Source organism: Heterocephalus glaber, unplaced genomic scaffold (genome assembly GCF_053883595.1).
Source record: "Heterocephalus glaber isolate CG9 unplaced genomic scaffold, H.glaber_assembly_v1.0 deba00001442, whole genome shotgun sequence".
Classification (NCBI taxonomy): domain Eukaryota; kingdom Metazoa; phylum Chordata; class Mammalia; order Rodentia; family Bathyergidae; genus Heterocephalus; species Heterocephalus glaber.
In genome coordinates, this window is record NW_028258296.1 from 56196114 (window position 1) to 56221331 (window position 25218).

General features: G+C 39.9%; 1 protein-coding gene across 1 annotated transcript; it reads left to right on the forward strand.

Annotated features, from left to right (window-relative positions):
• Fcgr1a (Fc gamma receptor Ia) lies at positions 1-24511 on the forward strand. Its single transcript, XM_013075463.3, has 6 exons — positions 1-139; positions 635-655; positions 1413-1670; positions 20563-20817; positions 21852-22139; positions 22967-24511. Exons 1-6 carry the CDS (start codon positions 109-111, stop codon positions 23158-23160), a joined length of 1047 nt encoding a protein of 348 aa, XP_012930917.3. The 5' UTR covers positions 1-108; the 3' UTR covers positions 23161-24511.
• The last annotated feature ends 707 nt before the right edge of the window (positions 24512-25218 follow it).

Here is a 25218-nt window from a genome sequence, read left to right on the forward strand (position 1 = left end):
AAGTAGCTTCCTTCCTCTTTTCTAATCGTAGCTGCGGGGCCTCCAGCAGAACCTCTTCAATGTCTCTCACGTTACAGATTTCAGTACTCTCACCAGCTTAGAGGGAAAATGTGGCTTTTGACGGCTCTGCTCCTTTGGGGTAAGTTGAACTAAGGAAAGTGGCCAGAAGGATACAGGCTCTGGCTATGAGGAGTTAAGGTGTTTTTTGTTTTACTTTTCTTTGATATATGACCCTAAAAATTATGAGTACAGAGACAACTGTATCTGGACTTTGATGGTTTGTTTTTCGGTGCTTACTATATTAAAGTATGGGAAGGGGAATGCTGAGTCAGCAGTACGCCTGGGAATCTCATATTAAAGTAAAGCCTCTTTGTGGGTAGGGGTGTAGCTCTGTGGTACAGCACTTGCTTAGAATGTGCCAGTCCCCGGGTTTGATCCTCAGCACTGAAAAAAAAAAAAGTCAATCAATGCCCATCAGTTCTGTCAGTACTTGATTTTGAGAAAGAGAGGTAGAGAAAATCTCAAGAGATCTAAGGTATTCCCTCAGAGTCTACCTCAGTCGGTCTCCTCAATTCTCCTGTCGTCATTGTCTCCCACTGACAAACTGATGTCTCTATTCTCTGGTCTTTTGCAGTTCTGGCTGGTGGGCGAGTGGGTGAGTGACCTCCAGCCCAACGTCTCTTATACCACTTTTCTACTTCCAAAGGATGAGTTCCATTGACCTGAAGAAGAGTTTGGGGAGAGCATAGACAGGAGAAAGATTTGTAAATTATGTAAAACCCCCCATAGTCAGAGTGTGATTTTTACAAAATACTAAGGTTTTCCAAATGAATCCTGACTGCTGGACTCAGTGTATATGCAAGCACAGGAATGAGCCAGAACTGTAGAAATACTAAAGTAGCTCTGCTGGGTTTTCCAACATCTCCCTACTAGTCTCCTTTATAGGAAAACTGAGTTGGTATTTTGCTCTGCAGAGAGAACCAGGAACATAGTGAGATCTTCAAAGGGAGGCAGAAGCCATGAGGTTCTGTGCTTTAACCTCAGAGACAGCACAGCCTCAAGGACAAGGAAACTGGCCTCAGTCCATTGTCCCCGCCTAAAATGCCACTTTACACCTTAGCAACAGGGAGAACTAGGTCAGTAACCCATATCCTCCTCAGGGACCCAGTAGTCACAAAACCCAGATTAAGATTTAAGAACATAAACAAAGCTCTCTGCAACAGGGTTTACATGCTCTTAAAGGCTCACTTTTGTGGTTTCCCACTTGCCTATTTTTTTTTCAAATTAATCTAAATATGCATTTTTCCTTGGCTTTCCACCAAAACTTACCAATCCCTGAGAGCCATTCCTTTTCTTCCACCTGTTTTTGTTATTGTTTGTTTCTTGTTTTTATTTCTGTTTTTATACCCAAGTGGACTCCACAAAGGCAGTGATCACCTTGCAGCCTCCATGGGTCAATGTGTTCCAAGAGGAAAGTGTTTCCCTGTGCTGTGAGGGGCCCCACATGGCTGGGAACGACTCCGTACAGTGGCTCCTTAATGACACCGTCATTCAGACCTCGACTCCCAGACACAACATCATTGCAGCGAGTTTCCGTGACAGTGGTGAATACAAGTGCCAGATAGGGCTCTCGGCACAAAGCAACCCTGTACAGCTGGAAGTCCACAGAGGTGAATATAGCATGGTTAGAAATCTCAAAGTCTTCCTTTGTGTGGATGCCAGATGTGTGTGTGTTCGTATGTGTGTGCATACGTGTGTGTGTGTGTGTGTGTACAGCTCTTAGCTCTAAGCGCCTAGTAGGTGGAATTAAGTCAATATCCTCAAAACATCACATAAGGTCCCATGTACCAACCAGTAGCACCCCAGCTGGGCCCCCAGTGAGTAGAGTAACTGGAGAAAAACTCAGATGTGAGGATTTTATCATGATTCAAAATTAATGCCAGGATATAGTAAATAATAATTCACACAAATGTGTAACGATGAACAATGAAATCTCCCTATCATCCCATGACCCTAGTCCTATAGTTACCTTCCACAGAAGCAAAACTATTAGTATATATTAGTTTTCAAGAAAAAAATCTGTGGTTGATAGAATATACATAGAATAGAGATACCTTTCATCATTTAAAAAGGTCTGTTTATATCAATAAAGATTTCCTTTTAAATGTTTGCTGTGTGACTATGCCACGATTAGTAAACATGTAAAGTGTTCCCATTCTACATTTAAGAGCAATACTGCCATAAACATCTTATATTATACACATAGTCTGCACAATTCTAATAATATTCTAAACATGGAACCATATGAGATCTTAATAAATAGAAAGAGATAAACTCACCACCCTCTTAAATCTATAAGTCATTTCTACTTATCAAGGGATGGAGACACAATATTTTGGGCAAAATGTTTTATTATTCAGGACAAAACACCCAAATTATTTAGTTAATTAAAAGCAAAGGAGCTCAGATTTTTTTGGAATTGATAATGCCAAAGGTATTGCATGATAGAGGCAGAGTTACATTTATGCAGACTCTTGTGTTTTGAGGAAATGTGGTTTAGCTAAGGAAACACTGAGAATGTCCAGGGAAGGCCAGGGGTTCTTTGTGTCCTTTAGCACTTTGAAAATCAGTTCTTAGGATGGAGAGATCAAGGAAAGGTGAAGGGAGCTAACACAGTTGTTCCAATAAGAAATGTTGTTTTTTTTGGGCAGAAGTGTTCCATGGGTCAAATGAGAAAAAATGGCCTAGGCCTGGGAAGAGCTCATTTTTTTCTTTGTATAAAGTATAACTTACATACAATGTACACTCCAATGAAATCTCACCATATAAACAGCACCCAGATCAAGAAACAGAACATTTCCAGGACCGCAGAAGCTTCTTCTAATCAATTTCTAGTCACCATCTCCAACACTGACCTCTAACGCCATAGGTTGTCTATTTCTGAACCTCATATAAGGGCTGTGATTGGTACAGGAGGTACTCTTTTGAGTCTGGCTTCTTTTTCTCAACATTATAATTGCAAAATTTATGCATGTTGTGAAATTAAAGTTAATTGCTTTCATTACTCGTTATAGTACATATTTTTCCATTCTATTGGTGGGCTTGGGTTGCTTCCAGTTCGGGCCTCTTACAAATAGTACTGCTGCCATCATTTTTTGACAGGTTCTTTTGTCATAGGGAAGTAACTCCCAACCTGTTAGACATGTCGAGGTTGTGTCTCAGGACGCCAAAGGAAGGAGTCGAGGACAAAGGAAATTAAGAGTAGGAAAAGTTATAAGAGAAAGCTCCTGAGAGCCAGGAGGGGACCTGAAAGTGGGTTGCTGCTGAGGCTCTTTGTCTAGGGGGTTTTTATACAGTAAAATGATGTTAGTTTACCTCGGGTCAACCTTCGACCTTTAGGATTACAAGTATAGTTACTTAACTAATATTGATTTACTAGAAAGACAAGGGATGTCCGGGTGTGGTGGTGCACGCCTGTGATCCCAGCTCTAGAGAGGCTGAAGTAGGAGGATTATCATGGATTTGAGGCCAGCCTGGGTTACATAGTGAGTTCAAGGCCAGCCTAAACTACACAGAGAAATCTTGTCTCAAAAAACTAAAAAAAAAGAAAAAGGAAAACAAAGTACGTAGCAAGGGTACATAGCATGGAGAAGAACAAAGCATTTCTGGAAGGGCTGGGAGTGAGGGTCAGAGTATTTGGTCATCTGTCTATGTGTTCATTGTGTTGTTTTCATGTGTTTGTTATATTGTTCAGGCTTATTGGGTCAAACGGTGTAGTTACAGTATAGCTTTGAGCTGTTGTTTATCTCTGGGGAGCATTGCAGGCCTCCCCATCCTGTCTTTATCTTGGGGCCTAGTTTCTATCCCTTAACTGCAGGCCTGGTTTATCTCATCTCTGTTTCGATTCTATCTGGGGCTTGGGCTCTTTCTTAACTACCTATCCCCCTCTATCTAATTTGGCTATCTGTAATATTTCCCCCTCTGAAGAGCTATCGCTAACTGTTGTTAGGGGATATGAATGAAGACCGTTCTGGCTTTTTTTGTTGAAAGGAGTTATTATTTTGATTGTCAGTCAGAGACACTCCTCAGGGGGTCTTTCTACAGGCCTTTGATAGACAATAGGCATTTTGGGGGGTTTTGGCAGATAGATAGCTTTAGCCCTAGAGGCGACAGAAGCAAGCAGACAGTTAAGTACACAGGGTCCAAATAAGATTAGGAGGATAATCACCACTACTGTCAGCAAGAACTTTTACCAGTCAGAGCCAGTAATTACCTTTGTTTTCTTTTGGTACCTGAGGGGCCGGGGATTTAGCTCAGTGGTTCCAGTGCCTGCCTCGCAAGCGCAAGGTCCCAAATTTGATCCCTGGTACCAAAAAAGAAAAAAAAAAAGAAATCTTTTGGTACCTGGGATCAAACTCCAGACCTTTTGGTTGCAAAGCAGGCGGTGGAACCACTGAGCTAAATCCCTGGCCCAGGGGTGACTTATTTTTAACAGAAACTTTACATTTTTTACCAGCTCACAAGAATATTTAGATGGCAAATCACACTCTTGGTGCCAACACTGGCTCCCAGGGCTTAAGTTGAATATGATGTATCTAGGACTCCAGACCATCTGTTCTGACAGCTGAGGGAGTTGACAGGATCACAGTGAATGGTCCTTTTAAAGTTGGCCCTAGGGAAGGAGATGATGAGGGAAAGACTTCTAGTACCAGATCTCCAGGGTGGATATGGGACTTTTTAACTCTTTAGGCTGGGCCTTGTTAATTGTTGATGAGTCTGTTGGAATTTAGCTAGTAAGGTGACATATTTTATTAAAGTGTGTGTGTGTGTGTGTGTGTGTGTGTAATCAAAGAACAGACTGTTAGTGAAGAAAGCCTCTTAAAAGACCCAATATCTGAGGTGTATTTCTTATTTTAATGAGGGCTAAGGGAAGCAAGTGAGGCCACTGTAGGTGGGTTTCCTGAGCCATTTTGTGAAGGTGTCTCTTAAGAGTCTCACTTTTTAAAAAAACTTTTTTGATGATTAAGGTCTCTAAGCACAATGAAGATGATAAAGAATGCCCAGTTCCTGAGAAACACCTTGGGTAACTCCTTCCTTAAAGGAAGGCCCATTGTCACTTTGTAGGTTCTTAAGAAGCCCAAACTGAGGGACAATTTTTGAGACAGAGACCTTTACCACATCTTGTGCTTTTTCTGTCTTGTAAGGGAAGACCTCAACCCAGTTGGTGAAAGTGTTCACCCAAACTATCAGGTATTGGATCTCCTTATTTTTAGGTACATGAGTAAAATCAAGGTGCCAGTCTTTTCTAGGCTACCTACCATGTCTCTGTGTGTCTGGAAGTGCTGTGGTTTGGTTAAAGGGATTGTTTTTTTGGCAGAGTTACATATTTTCATTGTTTGTTGTGTGGTTTGAAAGAGACCATTTTTTAGAAATAATTTTGAGGCCATTTGATGAGTTTTATCTCTCCCTAAGTGGAATACTTGATATAGAGCTTGAATGACCTTTCATTGATTGGCAGCTGGGAGAAACAACTTGCCATCATCAGACTGTAACCACCGTGATGGAAAGAATTGGCACCCCCAGGAAAGAGTCCACTCAAGTCTGATTGAGAGTAGGTTGAGTTTGACCTGAGGGCTCTTCTCAGATCATGGGAGCTTGAAGGAGGAGGCCTTGGGTACCCTCTTTTGCAGCTGCATCTGCTCATTATTTAACCTGTGACACCTTATCAAAACCTTTTGGTGTCTTTTGTAATGAATCACCACCTTTGTGGGCAAGTAAACAGACCACAGACAACACATTTTTTTATGATATTTTATGGGAGACCCATTGGCTGTTAAATAATTTTTTGCCCATGTGGTTGCAGGGGCATGTAACACTAAGATGGCATACTTTGAATCAGTATAGATATTAATTTTTTTGTCCTCTGTTAAGTTGTAAGGCTCTTGTCAGGGCCATAAGCTTTGTTAACTGTACATGAGTTTTAGTAGTGAGTGAGGAGCTTTTAAGTGTCTCTTGTAGAGTTACTAGAGCATATTTTGCTTTTTTTCGTTCCATTTTTTTGTATAGGAACTATTATCATAAAAGTTAAACCAGGCTCTGTGAGGGGTATGTCTAGCAAATCTTTCCTAGTCACGTATAAAGGATTATCTGTTTACAATCGTGTCTTAATTTAGGATTTTTTTTTTCTGAAGGAAGGTGGCTGGATTTAAAGAGGAGCACATTTTTATTTGAGTGGCTGGTCCTTCTAAGAGAAAGGCTTGGTACTGAAATTCTCAGTTATCAGATAACAATAGGCTCTCTTTAGAAAACAGGGGTCCTGGCATATTATGAGGGTTTAAATACAGTAAGATCTTTGCCTAAGTTCAGTTTAGATGCTTTTGGTGCTAGAAGAGCCACTGTAGCTATAGATCTAAGGCAAGCAGGCCATCCCTTTGTTCTGTTTAACTCAAGACTCAGATACCTTATAGGCTGTTGAGTAGGTCCTGGATCCTGTGTAATTACTCTCACGGCCACATCCTGTCTTTTATCAATGTAGAGATTAAAATGGCTTCCTGTTGGGAGACTCAGTGCCAGGGGAGTTTGTTTAACCTCTTGGAATGAGGTCTGGAAGTCAGGTTCCTAAAATAAAATATGGGTATCTGCCTTTTGGGTTTCCTTTATTAATTGGTAAAGAAGTTGTGCTATCTCACCATATCCTGCTATCCATAGGCAGCAAAAGCCTGTGGTTTCTAGGAGTCCTCTTAACTGTGTTAGGGTTTTAGGGTGTGGAAAGGAGAGTATAGGTTTAACCTCCCCATCTTTGGGGGTTTTGTTGGATATGATGAGGTCCAAATATTTTATTTCAAGGCTGAAAAACTGTGCCTTGGACCTGGAGACCCTGTAACCTGCTAGAAAATTCAGCAGGGCTGGGTGCCCTGGTTGGAGAGCTCCTCTGAGGGGGTGGATAACAGGGCACTATCTACATATTGCAGAACTGTGACTTGAGAGAATTTGAAACAAGCCAAATCATGGGAAAACACCTGTCCAAACAGGTGAACACTGTCCCTGAACCCTTGAGACAGCACAGTCCAAGTCATTTGAGAAGCTTGGTCATTATCATTTTCAAAAGCGAAAATAAACTGAGAGTCAGGATGTAGAATACAGAAAAAGGCATTTTTAGGTCCAACACTGAAAACGAAACAGTATCTTTAGAGATCTAGGAAAGAAGAGTATATGGGTTGGGTACTACCAGGTAGATGGGCACTACTGTCTCATTTATCAATCTAAGATCCTGTACCAATTCCTACTCTCTGTTGGGTTTTTGAACTCCCAGGATCAGAGAATTGTAAGGGCTGATGTAAGGTGTAAGCAAACCTTCTCTTAAATTGTCGGTTAGGGGTAACAGCCCTTTCTTGGCCTCTGGCCTTAGAGGGTATTGTCTTTGATGGGGAAAAATAGTAGGGTCTTTAAGATGTATTTGTATTGGAGTGGCTCTTATTGCTCTTTTTATTTTGTTTTGAGTTGCCCATACTTCCAGATTAACCTCAGTTTTTATTGGGAGGAGACAGAGCACTTGGTTTGGATGCGTATACACTGTGGCATTTAAATAAGATAATATGTCTCTCCCCAGGAGGGAAACAGGACTCTCAGGCATAATTAGTAAGGAAGGAGTGAAAAAGAACCTATCCCAGCTATAGTGGGTTGAGAGGAAATATCACACCAACTCTTTTTACTGTCATATGGCGACTTGAGGCGAGGCCAGGATTAAAAGAAGAACAGAGAGAATAGTGCCGGTGTCTAGCAAGAGGCTGATTTCTTCTTTTTTTTCCCCTATTGTTATGATTATCTGGGGATCTTCAGCGGAAATGGCAGTCTGGACAGAGGGAAGTGGTAGTGAGTGCCCTGGGATCCTTTAGTTTTGTTGAACCAGCTGGTGAGATGGGTCTGGTCCCTGGGACCTTTGTCTCAGAGAGCAGTTCGGCTTCTGGTGGTCTTCGCTGCAGACAGGGCATGGCTCAGGGGACTTTTTGTTACGGTGGTTGCTGCCATGGTTTCTTAAAAAGGCCTGGTTTCCTACCACTATAACAAGTGGGTGTGGATGGAGGGCTATCCTTGAAATCTCATGAATCAGACTCACACTTGGCTTTTTCTAGGGCTGTAACCAAGTCAGCTGCTTTTTTCATCTCTTTGTTTTTTCCCCTTGGCCTTCTTCCAGTCTGGGTTATAAAAGACTGAGCTGGTGTTGTTTACCAGAGTATCAAGCAAGCAGTCGGGGCAGACTGGGTGATGAATTTATCTGTTTGTACCTCCACTGACTGATGAGATGCAGAAGTGTATTTAATCAGTGCCTCCTGTATCCATTTGAGAAAAGCCGAGGGATTTTTAATCCTTTTTCTGGTTGATGATTGACAATTTAGAGTAATTTAAAAGCTAGATCTAGTTTTCCTCAGGTCCTCAAGAATACAGGTTTGGAAATTCTTTCTGTTTCAATCTCTCACTGTAGAATTGGGCCATTGGTTGGGGGGCTGGTACCCACCTGAGCTTCTAGAAAGGCATTATTAAGAGAAAGCCCCCGAGAGAGGAGGGGTCTTGAAAATGGGTTGCTGCTGAGGCTGTTTGTCTGGGGGGGGGTTATACAGTAAAATCATATCACAGGTTAGTTTGGATCAAACTTACTTAGCTAATATTGATCTAGTAGAAAAACAAGGTACATAGCAAGGGTACACAGCATGGAGAAGAGCAAAGCATTTCTAGAAGTGAGGAGGAATGAGGTTCAGAGTGTTCCAGTCATCTGTCTATGTGTTTGTGCTTTATTTCTACATATTTGTTATATGGCTTAGGCTTCCTGGACCAGATGGTGCTGCTATAGGAGAAATGTAACTCCCCATCTGCTAGATGTCACATGTGCCAAGATTGTGTCCCCAAATATCAAAGAATGAATTACAAGAGACAGTGGAGATTAAGAGTAGGAAAGGATTATTGAGAGACAAGAGGGGTCCTGAAAGTGGGTTGCCATGGAGGCCCTTTGTTAGGGGTAATTTATAAAGCAAAATCTCAATGTGGGTACGACATAAGTCAAACTATAATCGACCTAGCAGCTGCCAGTGTCAGGGTGAGGTGGAACTGAGTTCAAATTGGCAGGAGGTCAAGGAGCAGAGTTCAAGCCAGCAGGGAGCCAAGTTCAAGCCAAGAGGAGGCACACAGAGTGTTGCAGGCTGCATAAATCAGGCTCCAGCCTCACAGCCAGAAACTAGCCTGAATGTCAGTGGAACTAAAGATGAAGGCTTGCTGGGATTATCTCCTACCTCGGTGTAAATCTACAGCTGGCTTCTAGGATTAATCCAAACAGATCTGGGCTCTGCCTGCCCACTCTGTCTTCATAACAGCAGAGACATGCCCTGCAGTAGACATTTTTTTTCTTCTTTTGTTCTTTTTTTTCTTTTCCTGTTTTTATTTTGTTTTTTCTTGATTGTTCTTGTTTTTATATGAGTGTCAACATTGTTTCTAGTTTTCTTGTGATTCTCTTCAATTTTTGTTTTTATTTATTCCTTCTCTTTCCCTCCTGACTTCTTGATCAGTTTCCCAAAGTTTGTGTAATCTTCCTTTGTCCTCCAGCCTTGCTTCTTATCTTTTCCTCTTCTTCTATTTCTCTAATTTTGTCCCAACCCCTTTAAAATGTTCTCCCCTAAAGGTAAAATTGTCATGTTGAGTGCGTACTTACTGTATACAATTTTCTGGTTTCTTTTAGATTTTGTTGTATAACCACAAATATAGTTCATACAGTTAAAGGTGGGAAATTAATAGTTACCACAGTATGTCAGTTTCTTGGCTGAGTTTGATGCTATTGTTATTGCCTGTTATACTACTTTAGCCTAGGGGACATTACTGTTCTCATCAGTTGTTCTTCTTGGTGTGCCAAGACTGAGATTGCCTAAGGGTCATAAACGGTACTATAGGCCAGTGCCAAAGAACCAGAGGCTAGGCCAAATAGGCACTAATTTCTCATCCCTAATAAAGTGAAGAGGTAGAATCTTGCAACAGACTCAAAACTCAAAAGCCAACTACACCTTATAGACATCTGTGAGTAGTCATTCCCTAAGGGTTCAAAATGGCAGAAAGCTACCTGCCATAAGGAATTTATAAGCATCAACCTGGGGATTTAACTGAAAAAAAAGAAAATGAGAAGACACTTAAGCAAGATGCAATGCCAGACTGACAGAAGGACAAAAACCACAAGATCTTTTCAATAGATGCAGAAAAAGTATTTGACAAAGTATAACACCCCTTCATGATAAAAACTCTACAGAAAATTGGAAAAGATGGTCTTTATCTCAATCTGATAAAAGCCATTTATGACAAACCAACAGCCAATATTATACTAAATGGTCAAAACCTGAAAGCTTTTACCCTAAAATCAGGAACAAGAAAAGGATGCCCACTATCACCACTCCTGTTCAATATAGTTCTGGAAACATTAGCCAGATCTATTAGACAAGAGAAAGAAATAAAAGGAATAAGGATAGGAAAGGAAGAAGTTAAATTATCTTTTGTGGATGACATGATACTCTACATAGAAGACCCCAAAAACTCCACCAAAAGACTTCCAGATTTATAAATTCAATATTGTAGTTGGATACAAAGTTGACACTTAAAAATCAATAGCATTCCCATACACAAATAACAAACGCACTGAGAGAGAAATTAGGGAAACCCTTTATAATAGCATCCTCAAAATTGAAATATCTAAGAATCAGTCTAATGAAGGAAGTAAAAGACCTGTACATTGAAAACTGCAGTACTCTGAAAAAGAAGATTGAAATGGATATCAGAAAATGGAAAGATAGCCCTTGTTTTTAGGTAGGAAGAACCAATGTAGTGAAAATGGCCACACTTCCAAAATTGTTATACAGATTTAATGCAATCCAGGTCAAAATACCGATAGCATTTCTCACATAATTAGAGAAAACAATTCTAAAATTTCTTTGGAACCAAAAGAGACCTAGAATAGCCAAACAATTCTGGAGAACAAAGGCAAGGCAGGGGACATCACAATCCTTGACTTGGAATTATATTACAAAGCTACTGTGATAAAAACAGCATGGTACTGGCAAAAAAACAGACCCAAGGATCAATAAACATACTAGAATATGGACAAACAACTCTAAACACACTCAGCCACCTATCTTTGACAAAAGGGCCAAATACCTTCATTGGAAGAAAGACAGCCTCTTTAATAAATGGTGCTGGAAAAACTGGCTTTCCATATGCTGATTAAAACTAGACCCATATCTTTCACCATGCACTAAAGTAAAATCAAAATTGATCAAAGATCTAAATATTAAAACAGAAACACTAAATTTTCTGGAAGATAGAATACATAAAGCTCTTGAAGACACTGGTATGGGCAAAGACTTTATGAACAAAACCCTAATTGCACAAGAAATATCACAAAGAATCAACAACTTGGCTCTCATCTTATTAAAAAGCTTTTGTGTGGGCTGGGGACTTAGCTCAGTGGTTCTGGCTCCTGCCTTGCAAGTGGAAGGTCCTGAGTTTGATCCCCGGTACTGAAAAAAAAAAAAAAAAAAAAAAAAGAAGAGCTTTTGCGAGCAAAAGAAACCACAGCAGAGTAAAGAGACAACCGACAGTGTGGGAAAAATTTTTTCCAACTGTTCCTCAGATGATGGGCTAATATCTAGAATATATAATGAATTCAAAAAATCAGGCCCCCTAAATTTAAAGACCCAATCCAAACATGGACATCTGAGATGAATAGACACTTCTCAGATGAAGAAGAATAAACAGCATATAGATATATGAAAAAATGTTCAATATCACTGGTCATTCAAGAGATGCAAATTAAAACAATGATGAGATTCCATCTCACTTCAGAAAGAATGGTTATCAAGAAATCAACTAATAACAATTACTAGCAGGGCTGTGGGGGAAAAGGAACCTTTCTCCACTGTTGGTGAGAGCATAGACTGGTGCAACCACTGTGGAAATCAGTGTGGAAGTTCCTCAAAAATCTAAAACTTGAGGTTCCATTTGACCCAGTTATTCCCCTTTTTGGTATCTTCCAAAATACTTAAAAGCATCATACCACACCAATATATGTACACTCATGTTTATAACAGCATAGTTTGTAATAGCTAAATCTTGGAAATAGCCCGAGTGCTATTATAGAATTACAGTATAGCTCCTTAGTTAATATTGATCCAATAGGGAAGTGAGTCACGTAACAAGGGTACATGAGAAGAACAAAGGCATTTTGGCAAGGGATGGGTCAGTATGCTCTGGTCACCCACCTGGGCGACTGAAGCCTATCTGGACTTGGTGACTATTTACTTGGTTACTATTTATCTCTCCGGGAGGCCTGTAGGCCTGGTCATTCCATCTTTATCTTGAGGCCTGGCCTTCAACAGATGCCCCTCCAGCCACAGCTATGGTGTGTTCTCATCTTCTGCACTGACTCTCTTGGGGGCCTAGCCCTGTCCGACTGCCTATTAATTTCTGCCTAACTTAGCTGCCTGTAACTAGTTACAGCAAAGCTTTGGACTGTTGTTTGTCTCTGGGAAAGCTTGTGGGCCTAGCCATTGTGTATCCATCTTGGGGCCCAGTTTCTATCCGCTCAGGCCTTAACCACAGGCCTGGTTTGTCTCATCTCTGTTATGGCTCTGTCTTGGGCCTGGTCCTTTTGGAACTGCCTATCAACCTCTATCTAATTTAACTATTTATAATATTTTGGTGTACATCTATATACCCATCATTTGAAAATGCCTAAGAGTGGAATTGCTGGGTCATAAAATAGGTATGTTTCTGCTTTAGTAGATACTGCAAAACAGGTTTTCAAAGTGGTTGTACCAATTTATAATTTACCAGTTTACACTTCCACAGAGGACAAGAGTTTTCATTCTTCTTTGTCTTGAAAAACACTAAATGTTTTCATTTTTGCCATTCTGGTAGATGTGTGGTAGTAGCACATTGTGGTTATTTTTTTTGGTACTGGGGATCAAACTGAGGTCCTTGCACTTTCGAGGCAGGTGGCAGAACCACTGAGCTAAATCCCCGGCCCCTAGCACATGTGGTTTTAATCTGTATTTCCTTAATGACTATGGTATTAACAATTTTCACATGTTTATTACCTATTTGGATATTCTCTCTTTTTTTTTTTTGTAGTACCGGGGATCGAACTTGGGACCTTGTGCTTTCAAGGCAGGTGGCAGAACCACTGAGCTAAATCCCCAGCCCTAGATATCTCTTTTATAAAGTACCTGGTCAGGTCTTTTTGCCAGTTTTTAAATTATCCGTCTTTTTCTTATTGACTTATAGAAGTTCTTTTTTTTTTTCCATTAAGTTTATTGGTCCATTTTAGGTATAAAACACAGTTACATTCATCATTGGGATCTTGTACCTTTACATGAGTCTCTTGGTTCTTATTTTTTTCCCCCTTCCCCTGCCCTCCCTTCACCCCCTCCACCCTTCCCTATTTGCAAAGACTTTGTTTCCATTTTTTCCTTTTTCTCATATTTTTTCTTTTCCCTTCTTTCCTTTCCCCTGCCCCTCCCACTTCCCCTACTCCTTTGTACCTTTTCTTTCTATTACACAATATCAATTATACATTTTTAAAATTACAATATAAGGATCTAGGAGACATTACCACAGATTTTACAGAATTTAAAAGGATATAGAAAGTATATTACAAAAATCTTTTTTGAAATAAATTTGACAACTTCTAAAAAGTACCTTGAAAGACAAATTAATGAAACTGACTCTGGAGGAAATATAAAATTTGAATAGCACCTATTAAAGGAAGTATATTCCTAGCTTGAAAACCTACCTATATGACAACAACAGGCTCATATACATTTTAACTGATAAATTATGTCAAACATTTAAAGCAGAAGAAAAAAAGGAACACTTCTCCCCTCATTTTAGGAAATCAACATTGTGCTGATACTAAAACTGTATAAAGACAACAGAAGAAAAGAGTATGAACATAGTTAAAAATTTGTTTACAAAACAAACTATTAGAAGTCAGATCTGGTAGGATGTAGAAAGTGGTTTTATTATAGGGATGGAAGCATTGGTTCAGCATTGGAAGATCCACCCCCAAAAGTCAACATTTTAGCAGAGGAAAGGAAAAAGTCATATGATCCTGTCACTAGTTGGAGAAAAAGTATTGGACTAAATTCTACAGCTGTTCATGGTAAAAGCCATCAGGAGACTAGAAGTAGAACAGAACCTTCTCAACAGATAAGCCATGTACTCCATACTTCCAGCAAAAATGGCTTATATGAATGGAGAAGATAGAATGACTTCTCCCTAAGGTGGGGAACAAGGGCAGATATCCATCTGTCCATTAAACTTTGAAACCTAGGCCCAAACCAAAATAGTCTGGCAATAAAATGACACAATTAGGATAGAATTGGCAAGGTAGAAGTAAAATCTTTATATGTAGATGAAATGATCATTTACAGAGAAAATACTAAGAAATCTCTAGGAGCCCCTAGAACTTGTATTTGAATTTAGCAGGATTAGAAAACACAAGGTGTATATAAAAAATCCAGGTCTTGCTATAAATGAAGAATTGGATATTGAAATTTAAAAGTTATGTAGGAGTACAAAGGACCTAGAAAAGTTAAAAACAAAAACAAAAACAGTGTTGGAAGACATTTAGTACCTAATTTTAAGAGTTCTTCTAAAGCTACAGTAATCAAGACAGTGTTCCTACAAGGAAAGACATATAGATCATTTGAATAAAACAGAAATAGAACCACACATATATGGTCCACTGAGTTTTGAAAGATTATTTAACATTAACATTTTATAGAACATAAACTCAATTCAAGAACAGAGGAAAAGATAGTGTTTTCAGCACATGGCCCTAGAACACCTGGTATCCGTATATAAAATATTAACCTCAACCCTTTATTTCCATACATAAAAATAACTTGAAAGGATCTGTGAACCTAAATATGAAAGACTAAAACTATAAAACTTAAACAAGAAATTATAAGGGAAAATGTTTATGAATTTAGGGTAGGAAAGAATTTCCTAGGATATAAAAAACATGATGTATAAAAGAAAAAAATTGATAAATGAGATTCCATCAAAATTTAGAACTTTAAATGACATCATTAAGAAAATGAATGTTCCTTAAATAGAACATATTTATAATGCATATAACCTATGACTAGAATATATAAAGAACTCTTACAACTCATTAATAGACAACCCAATTAAAGAGTAGACACAAGAAGATGATAAGTAGCCAGTACAGCACAAGGAGAGATGTGCAACACTAGAATCAGAAAAGTACTAATCAGTACAATAACAAGACTGAATTATACACTCATTAGGGAAATGAAGTTAAAAGTTTTAAAAGAACAAATGTCAGCTTAGGTGTGAACCAGTTAGAACTTTCTAATACTGCTAATGTGAACGTAAAATGATAAAACCATTTTGGAAAACAATATAGAAATTTCTTGTATTACTGTTAAGAACCAACAGTTCTGTTCTTAAGTTTTTACTTGAGAGGAATGAAAACACATGTTCACAACAGATTTGTACTTACAAGTTGACTATCCCTTATCTGAAATTCTTGGGACCAGAGTGTTTCAGATTTTTGTTTGAAATCCATTTGATCTGCAAAGAGGATAGCTACTTCTGCTTTTTTTTTTTTTCAGGTTCCTGTCACATGGGGTATTGTTTTCCACCCTTTACCTTTCAGTCTATGAGTTTCTTTTTTATTTAAATGTGTTTCCTGTATGCAGCAAATTGTTGGATTTTGCTTCTTGACCCATTCTGCCAGTCTATTTCTTTTGATTGGTGAATTGAGACCATTAACATTGATGGTTATAAGTGATACATATTGATTTATCATTGTCATGACTTTTTCTTTTTGTTGGATTCTAACCCTTTGCATTTAATTTCTCGTCGCACTTGACAGATTCATTCTGCTGGGCTTCCTGGAGTTGTGATCCTCGTTGTCTTTTCCTAGGATATTGTCTAAAAATTTTTGGAGTACGGGTTTGGTATTCATGAAGTTCCTGAGGTGCTGTTTGTCATGAAAGTATCTTATTTCTCCATCAATTTTGAAAGATAATTTTGCAGGGTACATCAATCTGGGTTGGAGGCTATTTTCCTTTAGGGATTGAAATACATCGTTCCAAGCTCTTCTTGCCTTGAGGGTTTGCATTGAGAAGTCTGCTGTGATTCTGATGGGCTTTCCTTTGTATGTGATTTGTTTCTTTTCTCTCACTGCTTGTAGAATTTTATTCTTCTGTTGGATTTCTGGAATCCTAACTATTATATGCCTACATGTAGATTTTTTTTGATTAAAGCTAGCTGGAGTCCCATATGCCTCACTTATCTGTATGTCAAGTTCTTTTCTCCTCCTTGGGAAGTTTTCTACCATGACTTCTGTGAACAGTTTTTTTATGTCATCTGCACTCTCTCCTCTTTCTTCATTGACTCCAATCAGTCTTATGTTATTCTTCTTTGCATCGTCTAGCAGCTGCTGGATTGATTTCTCATGGTCCCTTACAATTTTAAAGCAATTTTTCTTTTCCTCCTCACTAATTGCTATCTTATCTTCTATATCTGAAATTCTATCTTTACATTGGTTCATTTTGCTGCATAGACTTTTGATGGAGTTTTTAATCTCTTGGAAATGTGTTTGTATCTGTTTTATGGGTTCCATTTGTTTCCTATGTTGGGATTCCATCATGTTCCTCAGATCCTCTATTTTTTTATGTGTCCTCTCTAGATTTATTAATCATGTCTTGCACCATGAGCAAAATCTTTGCTGTTATCTGAGTAATTATTTCTGATTTCATTTTTCCCAGATCCTCTTTTGTTGCCAGTTCAGAGAGTCCAGGTGGTTGAGTATCAGAGTGTTCCATCTCATTTCCCTTTGGGGTTGCTGTAGGTGATCTGGAAGTATGTTTTTGAGGCTTGTTTATGTGTCTTCGCATTTCCACGGGGAGGAGGGTGCTTCTGGTGTCCACGTGGCTCACCTTCTCTGCCCTAGGAGCTTGGGATGGCAGTGGGGGAGCTTCCTTTCGGGTTCTGGGACTGGCTCAGCTTCTCTGCCCTAGAAGCTTGGGATGGCGGTGGGGGAGCTTCCTTCTGGGTGCTGGGACTGGCTGAGCTTCTCTGCCCTAGGAGCCTGGGATGGAGGTGGGGAGCTTCCTTTCGGGTGCTCTTAAGTTCTAAATTTTGATGGAATCTCATTTATCAATTTTTTTTTATACATCATGTTTTTTGTATCCTAGGTAGTTCTTGCCTACCCTAAATTCATAAACATTTTCCCTTATAATTTCTTCTTAAAGTATTATACTTTTGGGCATTCATATTTAGGTTCATAGATCCCTTCAAGTTATTTTTATGTATGGAAATAAAGGGTTGAGGTTAATTTTTGATATATGGATACCAGGTGTTCTAGTGCCATTTGCTGAAAACACTATCTTTTCCTTGGCTCTTGAATTGAGTTTATATTCTATAAAATGCTAATGTAAATAATCTTTCAAAACTCATTGGACCATATATGTGTGGTTCTATTTCTGTTTTATTCAAATGATCTATATGTCTTTCCTTGTAGGAACACTGTCTTGATTACTGTAGCTTTAGAAGAACTCTTAAAATTAGGTACTAAATGTCTTCCAACACTGTTTTTGTTTTTGTTTTTAACTTTTCTAGGTCCTTTGTACTCCTACATAACTTTTAAATTTCAATATCCAATTCTTCATTTATAGCAAGACCTGAATTTTTTATACACACCTTATGTTTTCTAATCCTGCTAAATTCAAATACAAGTTCTAGGGGCTCCTAGAGATTTCTTAGTATTTTCTCTGTAAATGATCATTTCATCTACATATAAAGATTTTGCTTCTACTTTGCCAATCCTATCCTAATTGTGTCATTTTATTGCCAGACTATTTTGGTTGGGCCTAGGTTTCAAAGTTTAATGGACAGATAAAGAGTAAGCATATCTGCCCTTGTTCCGCACTTTAAGGAGAAAGCATTGTATCTTCTCCATTCATATAAGGTGTTCTTGCTGGAAGTATGGAGTACATGTCTTTAATCTGTTGAGAAGTTTCTGTTCTACTTCTAATCTCCTGATAGCTTTTACCATGAACAGCTGTGGAATTTAGTCCAATACTTTTTCTCCAACTAGTGACAGGATCATATGGCTTTTTCCTTTCCTCTGTTAAAACGATGACTTTTGGGGGTGGATCTTCCAATGCTGAACCAACACTGCCATCCCTATAGCAAAATCACTTTCTACATCCTGCCAGATCTGACTTCTAATAGTTTGTTTTGTTAAACAAATTTCTATCTATGTTCATACTTTTTTCTTCTATTATCTTTTTCCAGTTTTAGGATTAGCACAATGTTGATTTCCTAAAATGAGGGGAGATGTGTTCCTTTTTTTTTTCTGCTTTAAATGTTTGACATAATTTATCAGTTAAAATGTATATGAGCCTGTTGTTGTCATATAGGTAGGTTTTCAAGCGAGGAATATACTTCCTTTAATAGGTGCTATTCAAATTTTATATTTCTTCCAGTTTCATTAATTTGTCTTGCAAGGTATTTCTTAGTTGTCCAATTTATTTCAAAACAGATTTTTGAAATATGCATTCTATATCCTTTAAAATTCTGTAAAATCTGTGGTAATGTCTCCTAGGTCTTGATATTTTAATTTTAAAAATGTATAATTGATATTGTGTAATAGGAAGTAAAGGTCTAAAGGAGCAGGGGAAGTGGAAGAGGTAGGGGAAAGGAAAGAAGGGGAAAAATATGAGAAGAGGAAAAAAATGGAAACAAAGTCTTTGCAAACAGGGAAGGGTGGAGGGGGTGAAGGGAGGGCAGGGGAAGGGGGAAAAAAAATAAGAACTAAGAGACTCATGTAATGGTACAAGATCCCAATGATGTACGTAACTGTATTTTATACCTAAAATGTACCAATAAACTTAATGGGGGAAAAATGTTGTAGTCTTGCGTGATGGTGCACACCTGTAACATCCCAGCATACTCAGCAGGGTGGGGCAGGAGACTGCGAGTTCAGAGCCAGCCTGACAAATTAGCATGTCTCTATCTCCAAAAACCCCCAAGACAATAACAAAGAATGCTGAGGCTCCGCCCTTCCTGGGTACAATCCCCTGAACCGGAAAAAAAAAGTTTTACCACAGTTATTCAACAGTGGAAGATTCAGTTGCAATGACATTGATGTTCAATCACTTCAGTTGAATCTATGGATGCTGAGGCCAAGAAAATACAGCTGGCTGGTGGCCCAAGTCCTTATCGTGTCACTTAGAATGAGTAACTCCTTCCTACCCCAGTGTCATGAGGGTAGGGCAAAGGTTTTTGAGTAGGAAATTAGTAGGCTATTTCTCCTAAACCTAGATCCCACAAGTTTTGATATTAAATACTCTCATCACTTAAATTTAAAATTTAAAATTTTTCAATCATGATTTTTTGTTGTTGTTAGGAATTATTCAGATGTTCTTGGAAAGTGACTTTTTGTTGCTGATTTCTAACTGTATGATATTTTGGTCAGATTTTATGTTAAATATAGTACTGTTTCCTTAGTACAGTATTTGTTGAAAATTGCTTTGTGGCCTAGTACATGCTCAATTTTAAAAACTGTTTTATGTGTATTTAGAAAGTATATGAGATTTCTCTAAGGTACAGGATTCCACAAAATCAAATCTATTAATTGTGTCATTCAAATATTTTCTATCATTACTAGAGTTTTGACAGTTCTGGTGGAGGGATGTTAAAATCTCCCACTATGTTTTGGTTATATAGCAAAGATATCTGGATGTCTGGACAGTGCAGCCATTGAACAGTCTGTGGTTGGGGCAGGAACAAAGACAAGAAGAGTCCTAACCATATTCAGAAGCACTATGGTAGTATTGAAGACTATAAAAATTACCCTACATGCGCCACTAGACACCTGCCTTTCATTTTTAGATATGTTCTGGGCGGTGAAAAGCCCTATTGTCCCTTCTCCTCTCCAGCTCCCCCAAAGCTTAATCTTAATTTAGCTAAACTAATAGTCCCAGGGAAAGAAAACTAAAGGAGATTTTTTGGGTTATGTGCAGAGGTATACGTTGAAAGGGAGGGCATTTGACCTCCCACTTGTTTTTGCTGATGATATTGTGTGTATTTCTACCAGCTTTGTAGGGGATAGACATCTTGGTATCCTTGCCATTTTGTAGGTTTGTCTTAAGATATGTAGTCCTATTGACAAAGTTTTCAGAAGTTAGGAGTACATTTGGCTTTTTATTTCAGTGTAACAAATTACCAGAGATTGAACAGCTTAAAACAACATGCATTTATTATGTCCCGGTTTCCACGGGTTGGGAGTCCCCACACTCTTAGCTATACACTTCACTTAGTGTCCAACAAAAGCTCCAGTCAGGGTGTTGACAGACTGTGCTCGTTTTTGGCCCTCTTCTGAGGTCATTGGGAGAGTTCACTTCCTTGTCATTATAGAACTCATGTCCCCACTTTCCTGCTGGTTGTCAACTAGGGACACAACTGTTGCATGCATTTTGGGTCTACATTTTTCAGATTGGCTGCTACTTCAATCCTCTAGCAAAGTCCTCACTGAAGGAGAACCTTTGACCTTGAGGTGTCATGGATGGAAGAATAAGCTGGTATACAAAATACTTTTCTATCGAAATGAAAAATTCATTAAGTTTTCTCGTTGGAATTCTGAACTCACTATTCTGAAAACCAACACGAATCACAGTGGCCTCTATCACTGCTCAGGCATGGGACGGACACAACGGTACACATCAGCACGAACAGCTGTGACCGTGGAAGGTATTGTACCTAAATAGCTGTAGAGCTATAGTTACAAGGCCAGAAGGACCAGTGTAAATCATTTAAATCCTTGTTTCAATTTGTAAGTGAAGAAACAGCTCCAGAGAGATAAACTAGTTTAGTGAATGGGTCCCTCTCTATTGTTCTTTCCACTACACCACCATGCACTATCAATAATTGCAGGAGCTGGGGGCTGGGGATTTAGCTCAGTGGTTCCGCTGCCTGCCTTGCAAGCGCAAGGACCCGAGTTCAATCCCCAGTACCAAAAAAAAAAAAAAAAAAAATTTGCAGGAGCTAAACTCAAAGTCAGGACGCAATGAAGATCCATTTCACCAATTTGATTTTAGTTGCAAAGAACAGAGACTCCTTTTGGTTATACTTTTCATCTGTCTCTCAAGGACAATGTGGCTTTTCTGGTCCTACTTCTCTCTAAATATCTGCAAACTAAGCAGCTTCCCCTTTCCAGTTTGCATATGGCTCTTGCTTGGACAATTTCATGCCCTTTCCTCCTAGCACTCACAATCACCAAAGACATCTTTCTGTCTGAAAAAAAAAAAAGGGTTCATTCCTGTAGGAAAGAAATTACTGTCTCAGAAGTGAGGAACACAAGTAAGGAGTCACTGAACTGGCAAGGATATGAGTTAGTGCCTACTCTGGGTACATCATATAGTGGCTCTGTAATAACACAGCCACTCAGGGAGCCCTGGGCCACTTAAAGAAATTCTCAACAGATGCAAGCAGGCTGGTGGCCCTGATTGTGTCTGTTAGGAAACCCCAACAGTGACTCAGTTGTAAGTAGGAAAAATTATGCCTATGGGCACAATGTTGGAGGCAGGTTTCCAAGGTGGGAGAGGGTATGTCTCTTGTGAAAAGAAGCTTGTTACTGAAGCAGACAACCCTGACCCCTATCAACTCTCTCTCTTCTCTCTTTTTTTTTTTGTTATACGGGGATTAAACTCTGGACCTTGCACTTGTGAGGCAGGTGGCAGCACCACTGAGCTAAATCCCCAGCCCTGTCAACTCTCTCTCTTTAGAGCTCTTTCCAGCTCCAGTGCTGAGCTCATCCTTGTCATCCCGCCACCTCCGGGAGGGAAATCTGGTCAACCTGAACTGTGAAACAAAGTTGCACCCACTGCGGCCTGGTTTGCAACTTTACTTCTCCTTCTACATGGGCAACAAGACACTGAGGGGCAGGAACGCATCCTCTGAGTACCAGATTCTAACTGCTAGAAAAGAAGATTCTGGGTCATACTGGTGTGAGGCAGCCACAGAAGACGGAAATATCCTGAAGCGCAGCCTGGTGTTGGAGCTTCAAGTGGGTGGTGAGTGAGAAGGATTGGAAGCGACTGGCAAAGGAGAAAGGGCCCCTTTTCTGTTGCGGAGCTGAGGCTTGTTCAAGGGTTTCACGGCCCAGCCAGGTGGAGGAAATCTCTTTAGGAAAAGCCAGTGGATGGGCCTTTCCACCACTGGTTCAGAACTTCAATCTGCTCCTCACAAACTTCATTAAGTTTCCTTTCCTGCCTTTTATTTTTCTTCCCTCCATCTCATTCATCTTTCTTTTCTTCTCCTTCTTCATTTTCTGTTCTCCCTTCCTACCACTCTTGTACCACCTTGCTGTTGGCTTCCCACCCCTCCAAGCTTCCCACCCCTCCATCCCTCACCAGAATATATTGAGCTTCTCCTGTCTACTGCTCATGGGTCTGGGGATATAGATACTGGGGTGCAGTTTTTGACTCATGTGGTGGATTTACAAGAGAGCAATTTTGTAGATGGCAATTAAGCAGCTGCCCAAGTGCCTATTTAACTGAGGGAATTCAATTTCATTGAGAGATGGTGAGCTCAGGAGGAAAGACTCAGGAGGAAAGACAAAATAAAGTTAATCTTCAACCAAAGCATCAAATAGCATAGAGATAGCAGTTGTCTCTGAAATGAAAGAGTAATTCCACTGATGGGTCCCCAGCAGTTAAGCTCTTCCAAGGAGTCTGTCCTCATGTGGACACCATAGAGCCCAGCTGGAGCTCCCTCCAGTTCCCCCGACCCTGAATTTGCCAGTGCCCCAGGCCTCAGTCAATCTCATTCCAAAGAAAACTCAGCCAGATCCCTCTGGAGCCTAAATGGTGTCTCTTCTCTTTGTCTTTTTCTGTTTCAGGCCCCAGCTCACCGATTTCCATCTGGTTTCACATCCCTTTCTATCTGCCAATGGGCATAATATTTTTGGTGGACACCGTTCTTTGTGTGAGAATATATAAAGAACTGCCAAGAAAGAAAAAGCGGAATTTAGAAATCTCTTCAGCTTCGGATCATGGAGAGGAAGTAACTTCAGGCAATCTACAAGACATTTAGAAGAAGAGGTGAAGTATCAGTAATAAGAACCACAGCAAGAAGCGATACACGGAAGTCCCAGCAGGGAGGGAAGCACCTGTCCGAGGGTGGCTGAGATCCAGGGACAGCCTCTGTCCTTTCCTCTCTGTGGCAACGCTGGAGCAGAAACATCCAAAAGTTGAAGGTCACGAGAACTGTGGGTTCCATAGCTTCTAACTCTTAAATAAAGCTGACTTCAGTTGAGACAAATGTGGAAATTTGGTAATCAGAGATGATTTCAAAGGAGACCTACTCTAAAGAAATCTTCAGAAATTTGGAAGTCAAGTCTGATTATTCTACTAAATTGAAAGTTAGTATATTTCTGAAAAGAGGGTAAAAAGTTGAGTATATATGAAAGATTGAGATAAAAAAATGAAAGGGAGGGGCCAGGGATTTAGCTGAGTGGTTCCACTGCTTGCCTTTCAAGCACAAGGACCTGAGTTTGATCCCCAGTACCAAAAAAAAAATGAGAGGAGACAGCAGACAGAAGAAGGCACACACACACACACACACACACACACACACACACGCACACACACACACCTCAGGGTGGGTAGGTTTCAGGGAGACCAGAAGGATGGGGGCTGGGTGGAGAGAAGGGAAAGAAGAAAACAGAACCTACACATTTGTCACTTCTGAGAGACTGTGAGAAAGAGAGCTCCAACTGTATGTGTAAGATAGTTACTTCATGGGGCAGGGATTTGGCTCAGTGGTTTCGCCTCCTGCTGCGCAAGTGGAAGGATCTGAGTTCAATCTCTGGCACCAAAAAAAAAAAAAAAGGCTTTTCTCTTCTAGTTACTGAGAATATTTCCAATCATGTTACGGACATGCAAGGGAGAAAATCATGATGAGAAATGGGTGTGCAGTTCTTGCCTTTCCATTTGAGGCTTGTTCAAACACTCTCTATCCAGGGACCTAAGACATCCTGCCTGTCCATCCCAGGCCCTGGTCTACATGAAGGCAGAATGTAATTGTTGCTTTCCATAAATAAACCCAGATCGCCAAGAATGGGCTCCAAAGAGAGATTTCAAGTAGGGAGAAGCAGTGAGATCATAAAATCCTGGCCCTTGCCTTTGGAGATTTCCTCTACTCTTCTGACTTCCGGATGATTACTGCATGACATTCCTGCATGACAACATATGCTGCTGTCCCACTTGGGCTGTAATTTGGGAACAAAACACTTTCCTACTACTCTGTAACATAGCTGACATTGAAAACTGAAATACATGGATAAGGCTTTACTAGTTACTTACGAGTTAAAAAAAAAAAAAGAACTATAACAAACATAGCAACCACATGGAGCTCATTTGCCAAATAAGGGCCACCTCCCCCACCCCACACACACACAGCAGAGCTCACCTTTAACACCAGCCTCCTGGGAGCCTCCCTGAGCAACAGGGGCTGAGCCCACTGCTTCTCTCACTGTAGATAAAGAGAACAACCTTCTCTCTCTTCACCTTTAGAAAAAAGGCATAAGTGTCATCTCAATAGAAGCACACTATATTCAGTATTTGTGTTATTTTACATGGTGCTAAGAATTGAGCCCAGGCCTCCTGCCTGCCAGGCAAACTCTTTACCACTCAACTACATCCCCAGCCACCAATGTTTGTATAAGAGAAGTAGTTGCATACAATAGTAGAAATGTTGCTGATTACACCGTTTTGGTCTCATGGACTGGAAAAGTGGGGAAATGAGAATCGAAGGGAATGAGTACCATAGGAAAGAGACCCAAAGACCCTCAGTAGAGAAACCTCAGTCTCTGCAGAAGACTCCAGAGGAATCATGAGCCCGCAGGAAGAGCAGTTCATGCTCAGAAGTGGAGGCTTTGCCCACACACACAGGGCGGGCAGGAATTTCAGGGGAAGGGCTGAGGGGAGGGGAGCAGACTCGGATAGGCCAGTCATTGCAAAAGTACCACAGGGTGCTCTTCCCTTCCCATTCTCCCTTTTCCTGCTTCTTCTTCAGGTTTTCCATGATTATATCTTTGTCACAATTGTTTCCTATGGTACTTTAATTTTTGAATAATTCATTTGATCACAC

What these genes read in the sequence shown, in the direction of transcription:
- Fcgr1a (XM_013075463.3), top strand. Translation starts at nt 109, where the DNA reads ATGTGGCTTTTGACGGCTCTGCTCCTTTGGG. An exon ending in GACGGCTCTGCTCCTTTGGG is followed by an intron (nt 140 to 634) that starts GTAAGTTGAACT and finishes GGTCTTTTGCAG; the next exon opens with TTCTGGCTGGTGGGCGAGTG. An exon ending in TCTGGCTGGTGGGCGAGTGG is followed by an intron (nt 656 to 1,412) that starts GTGAGTGACCTC and finishes TTTATACCCAAG; the next exon opens with TGGACTCCACAAAGGCAGTG.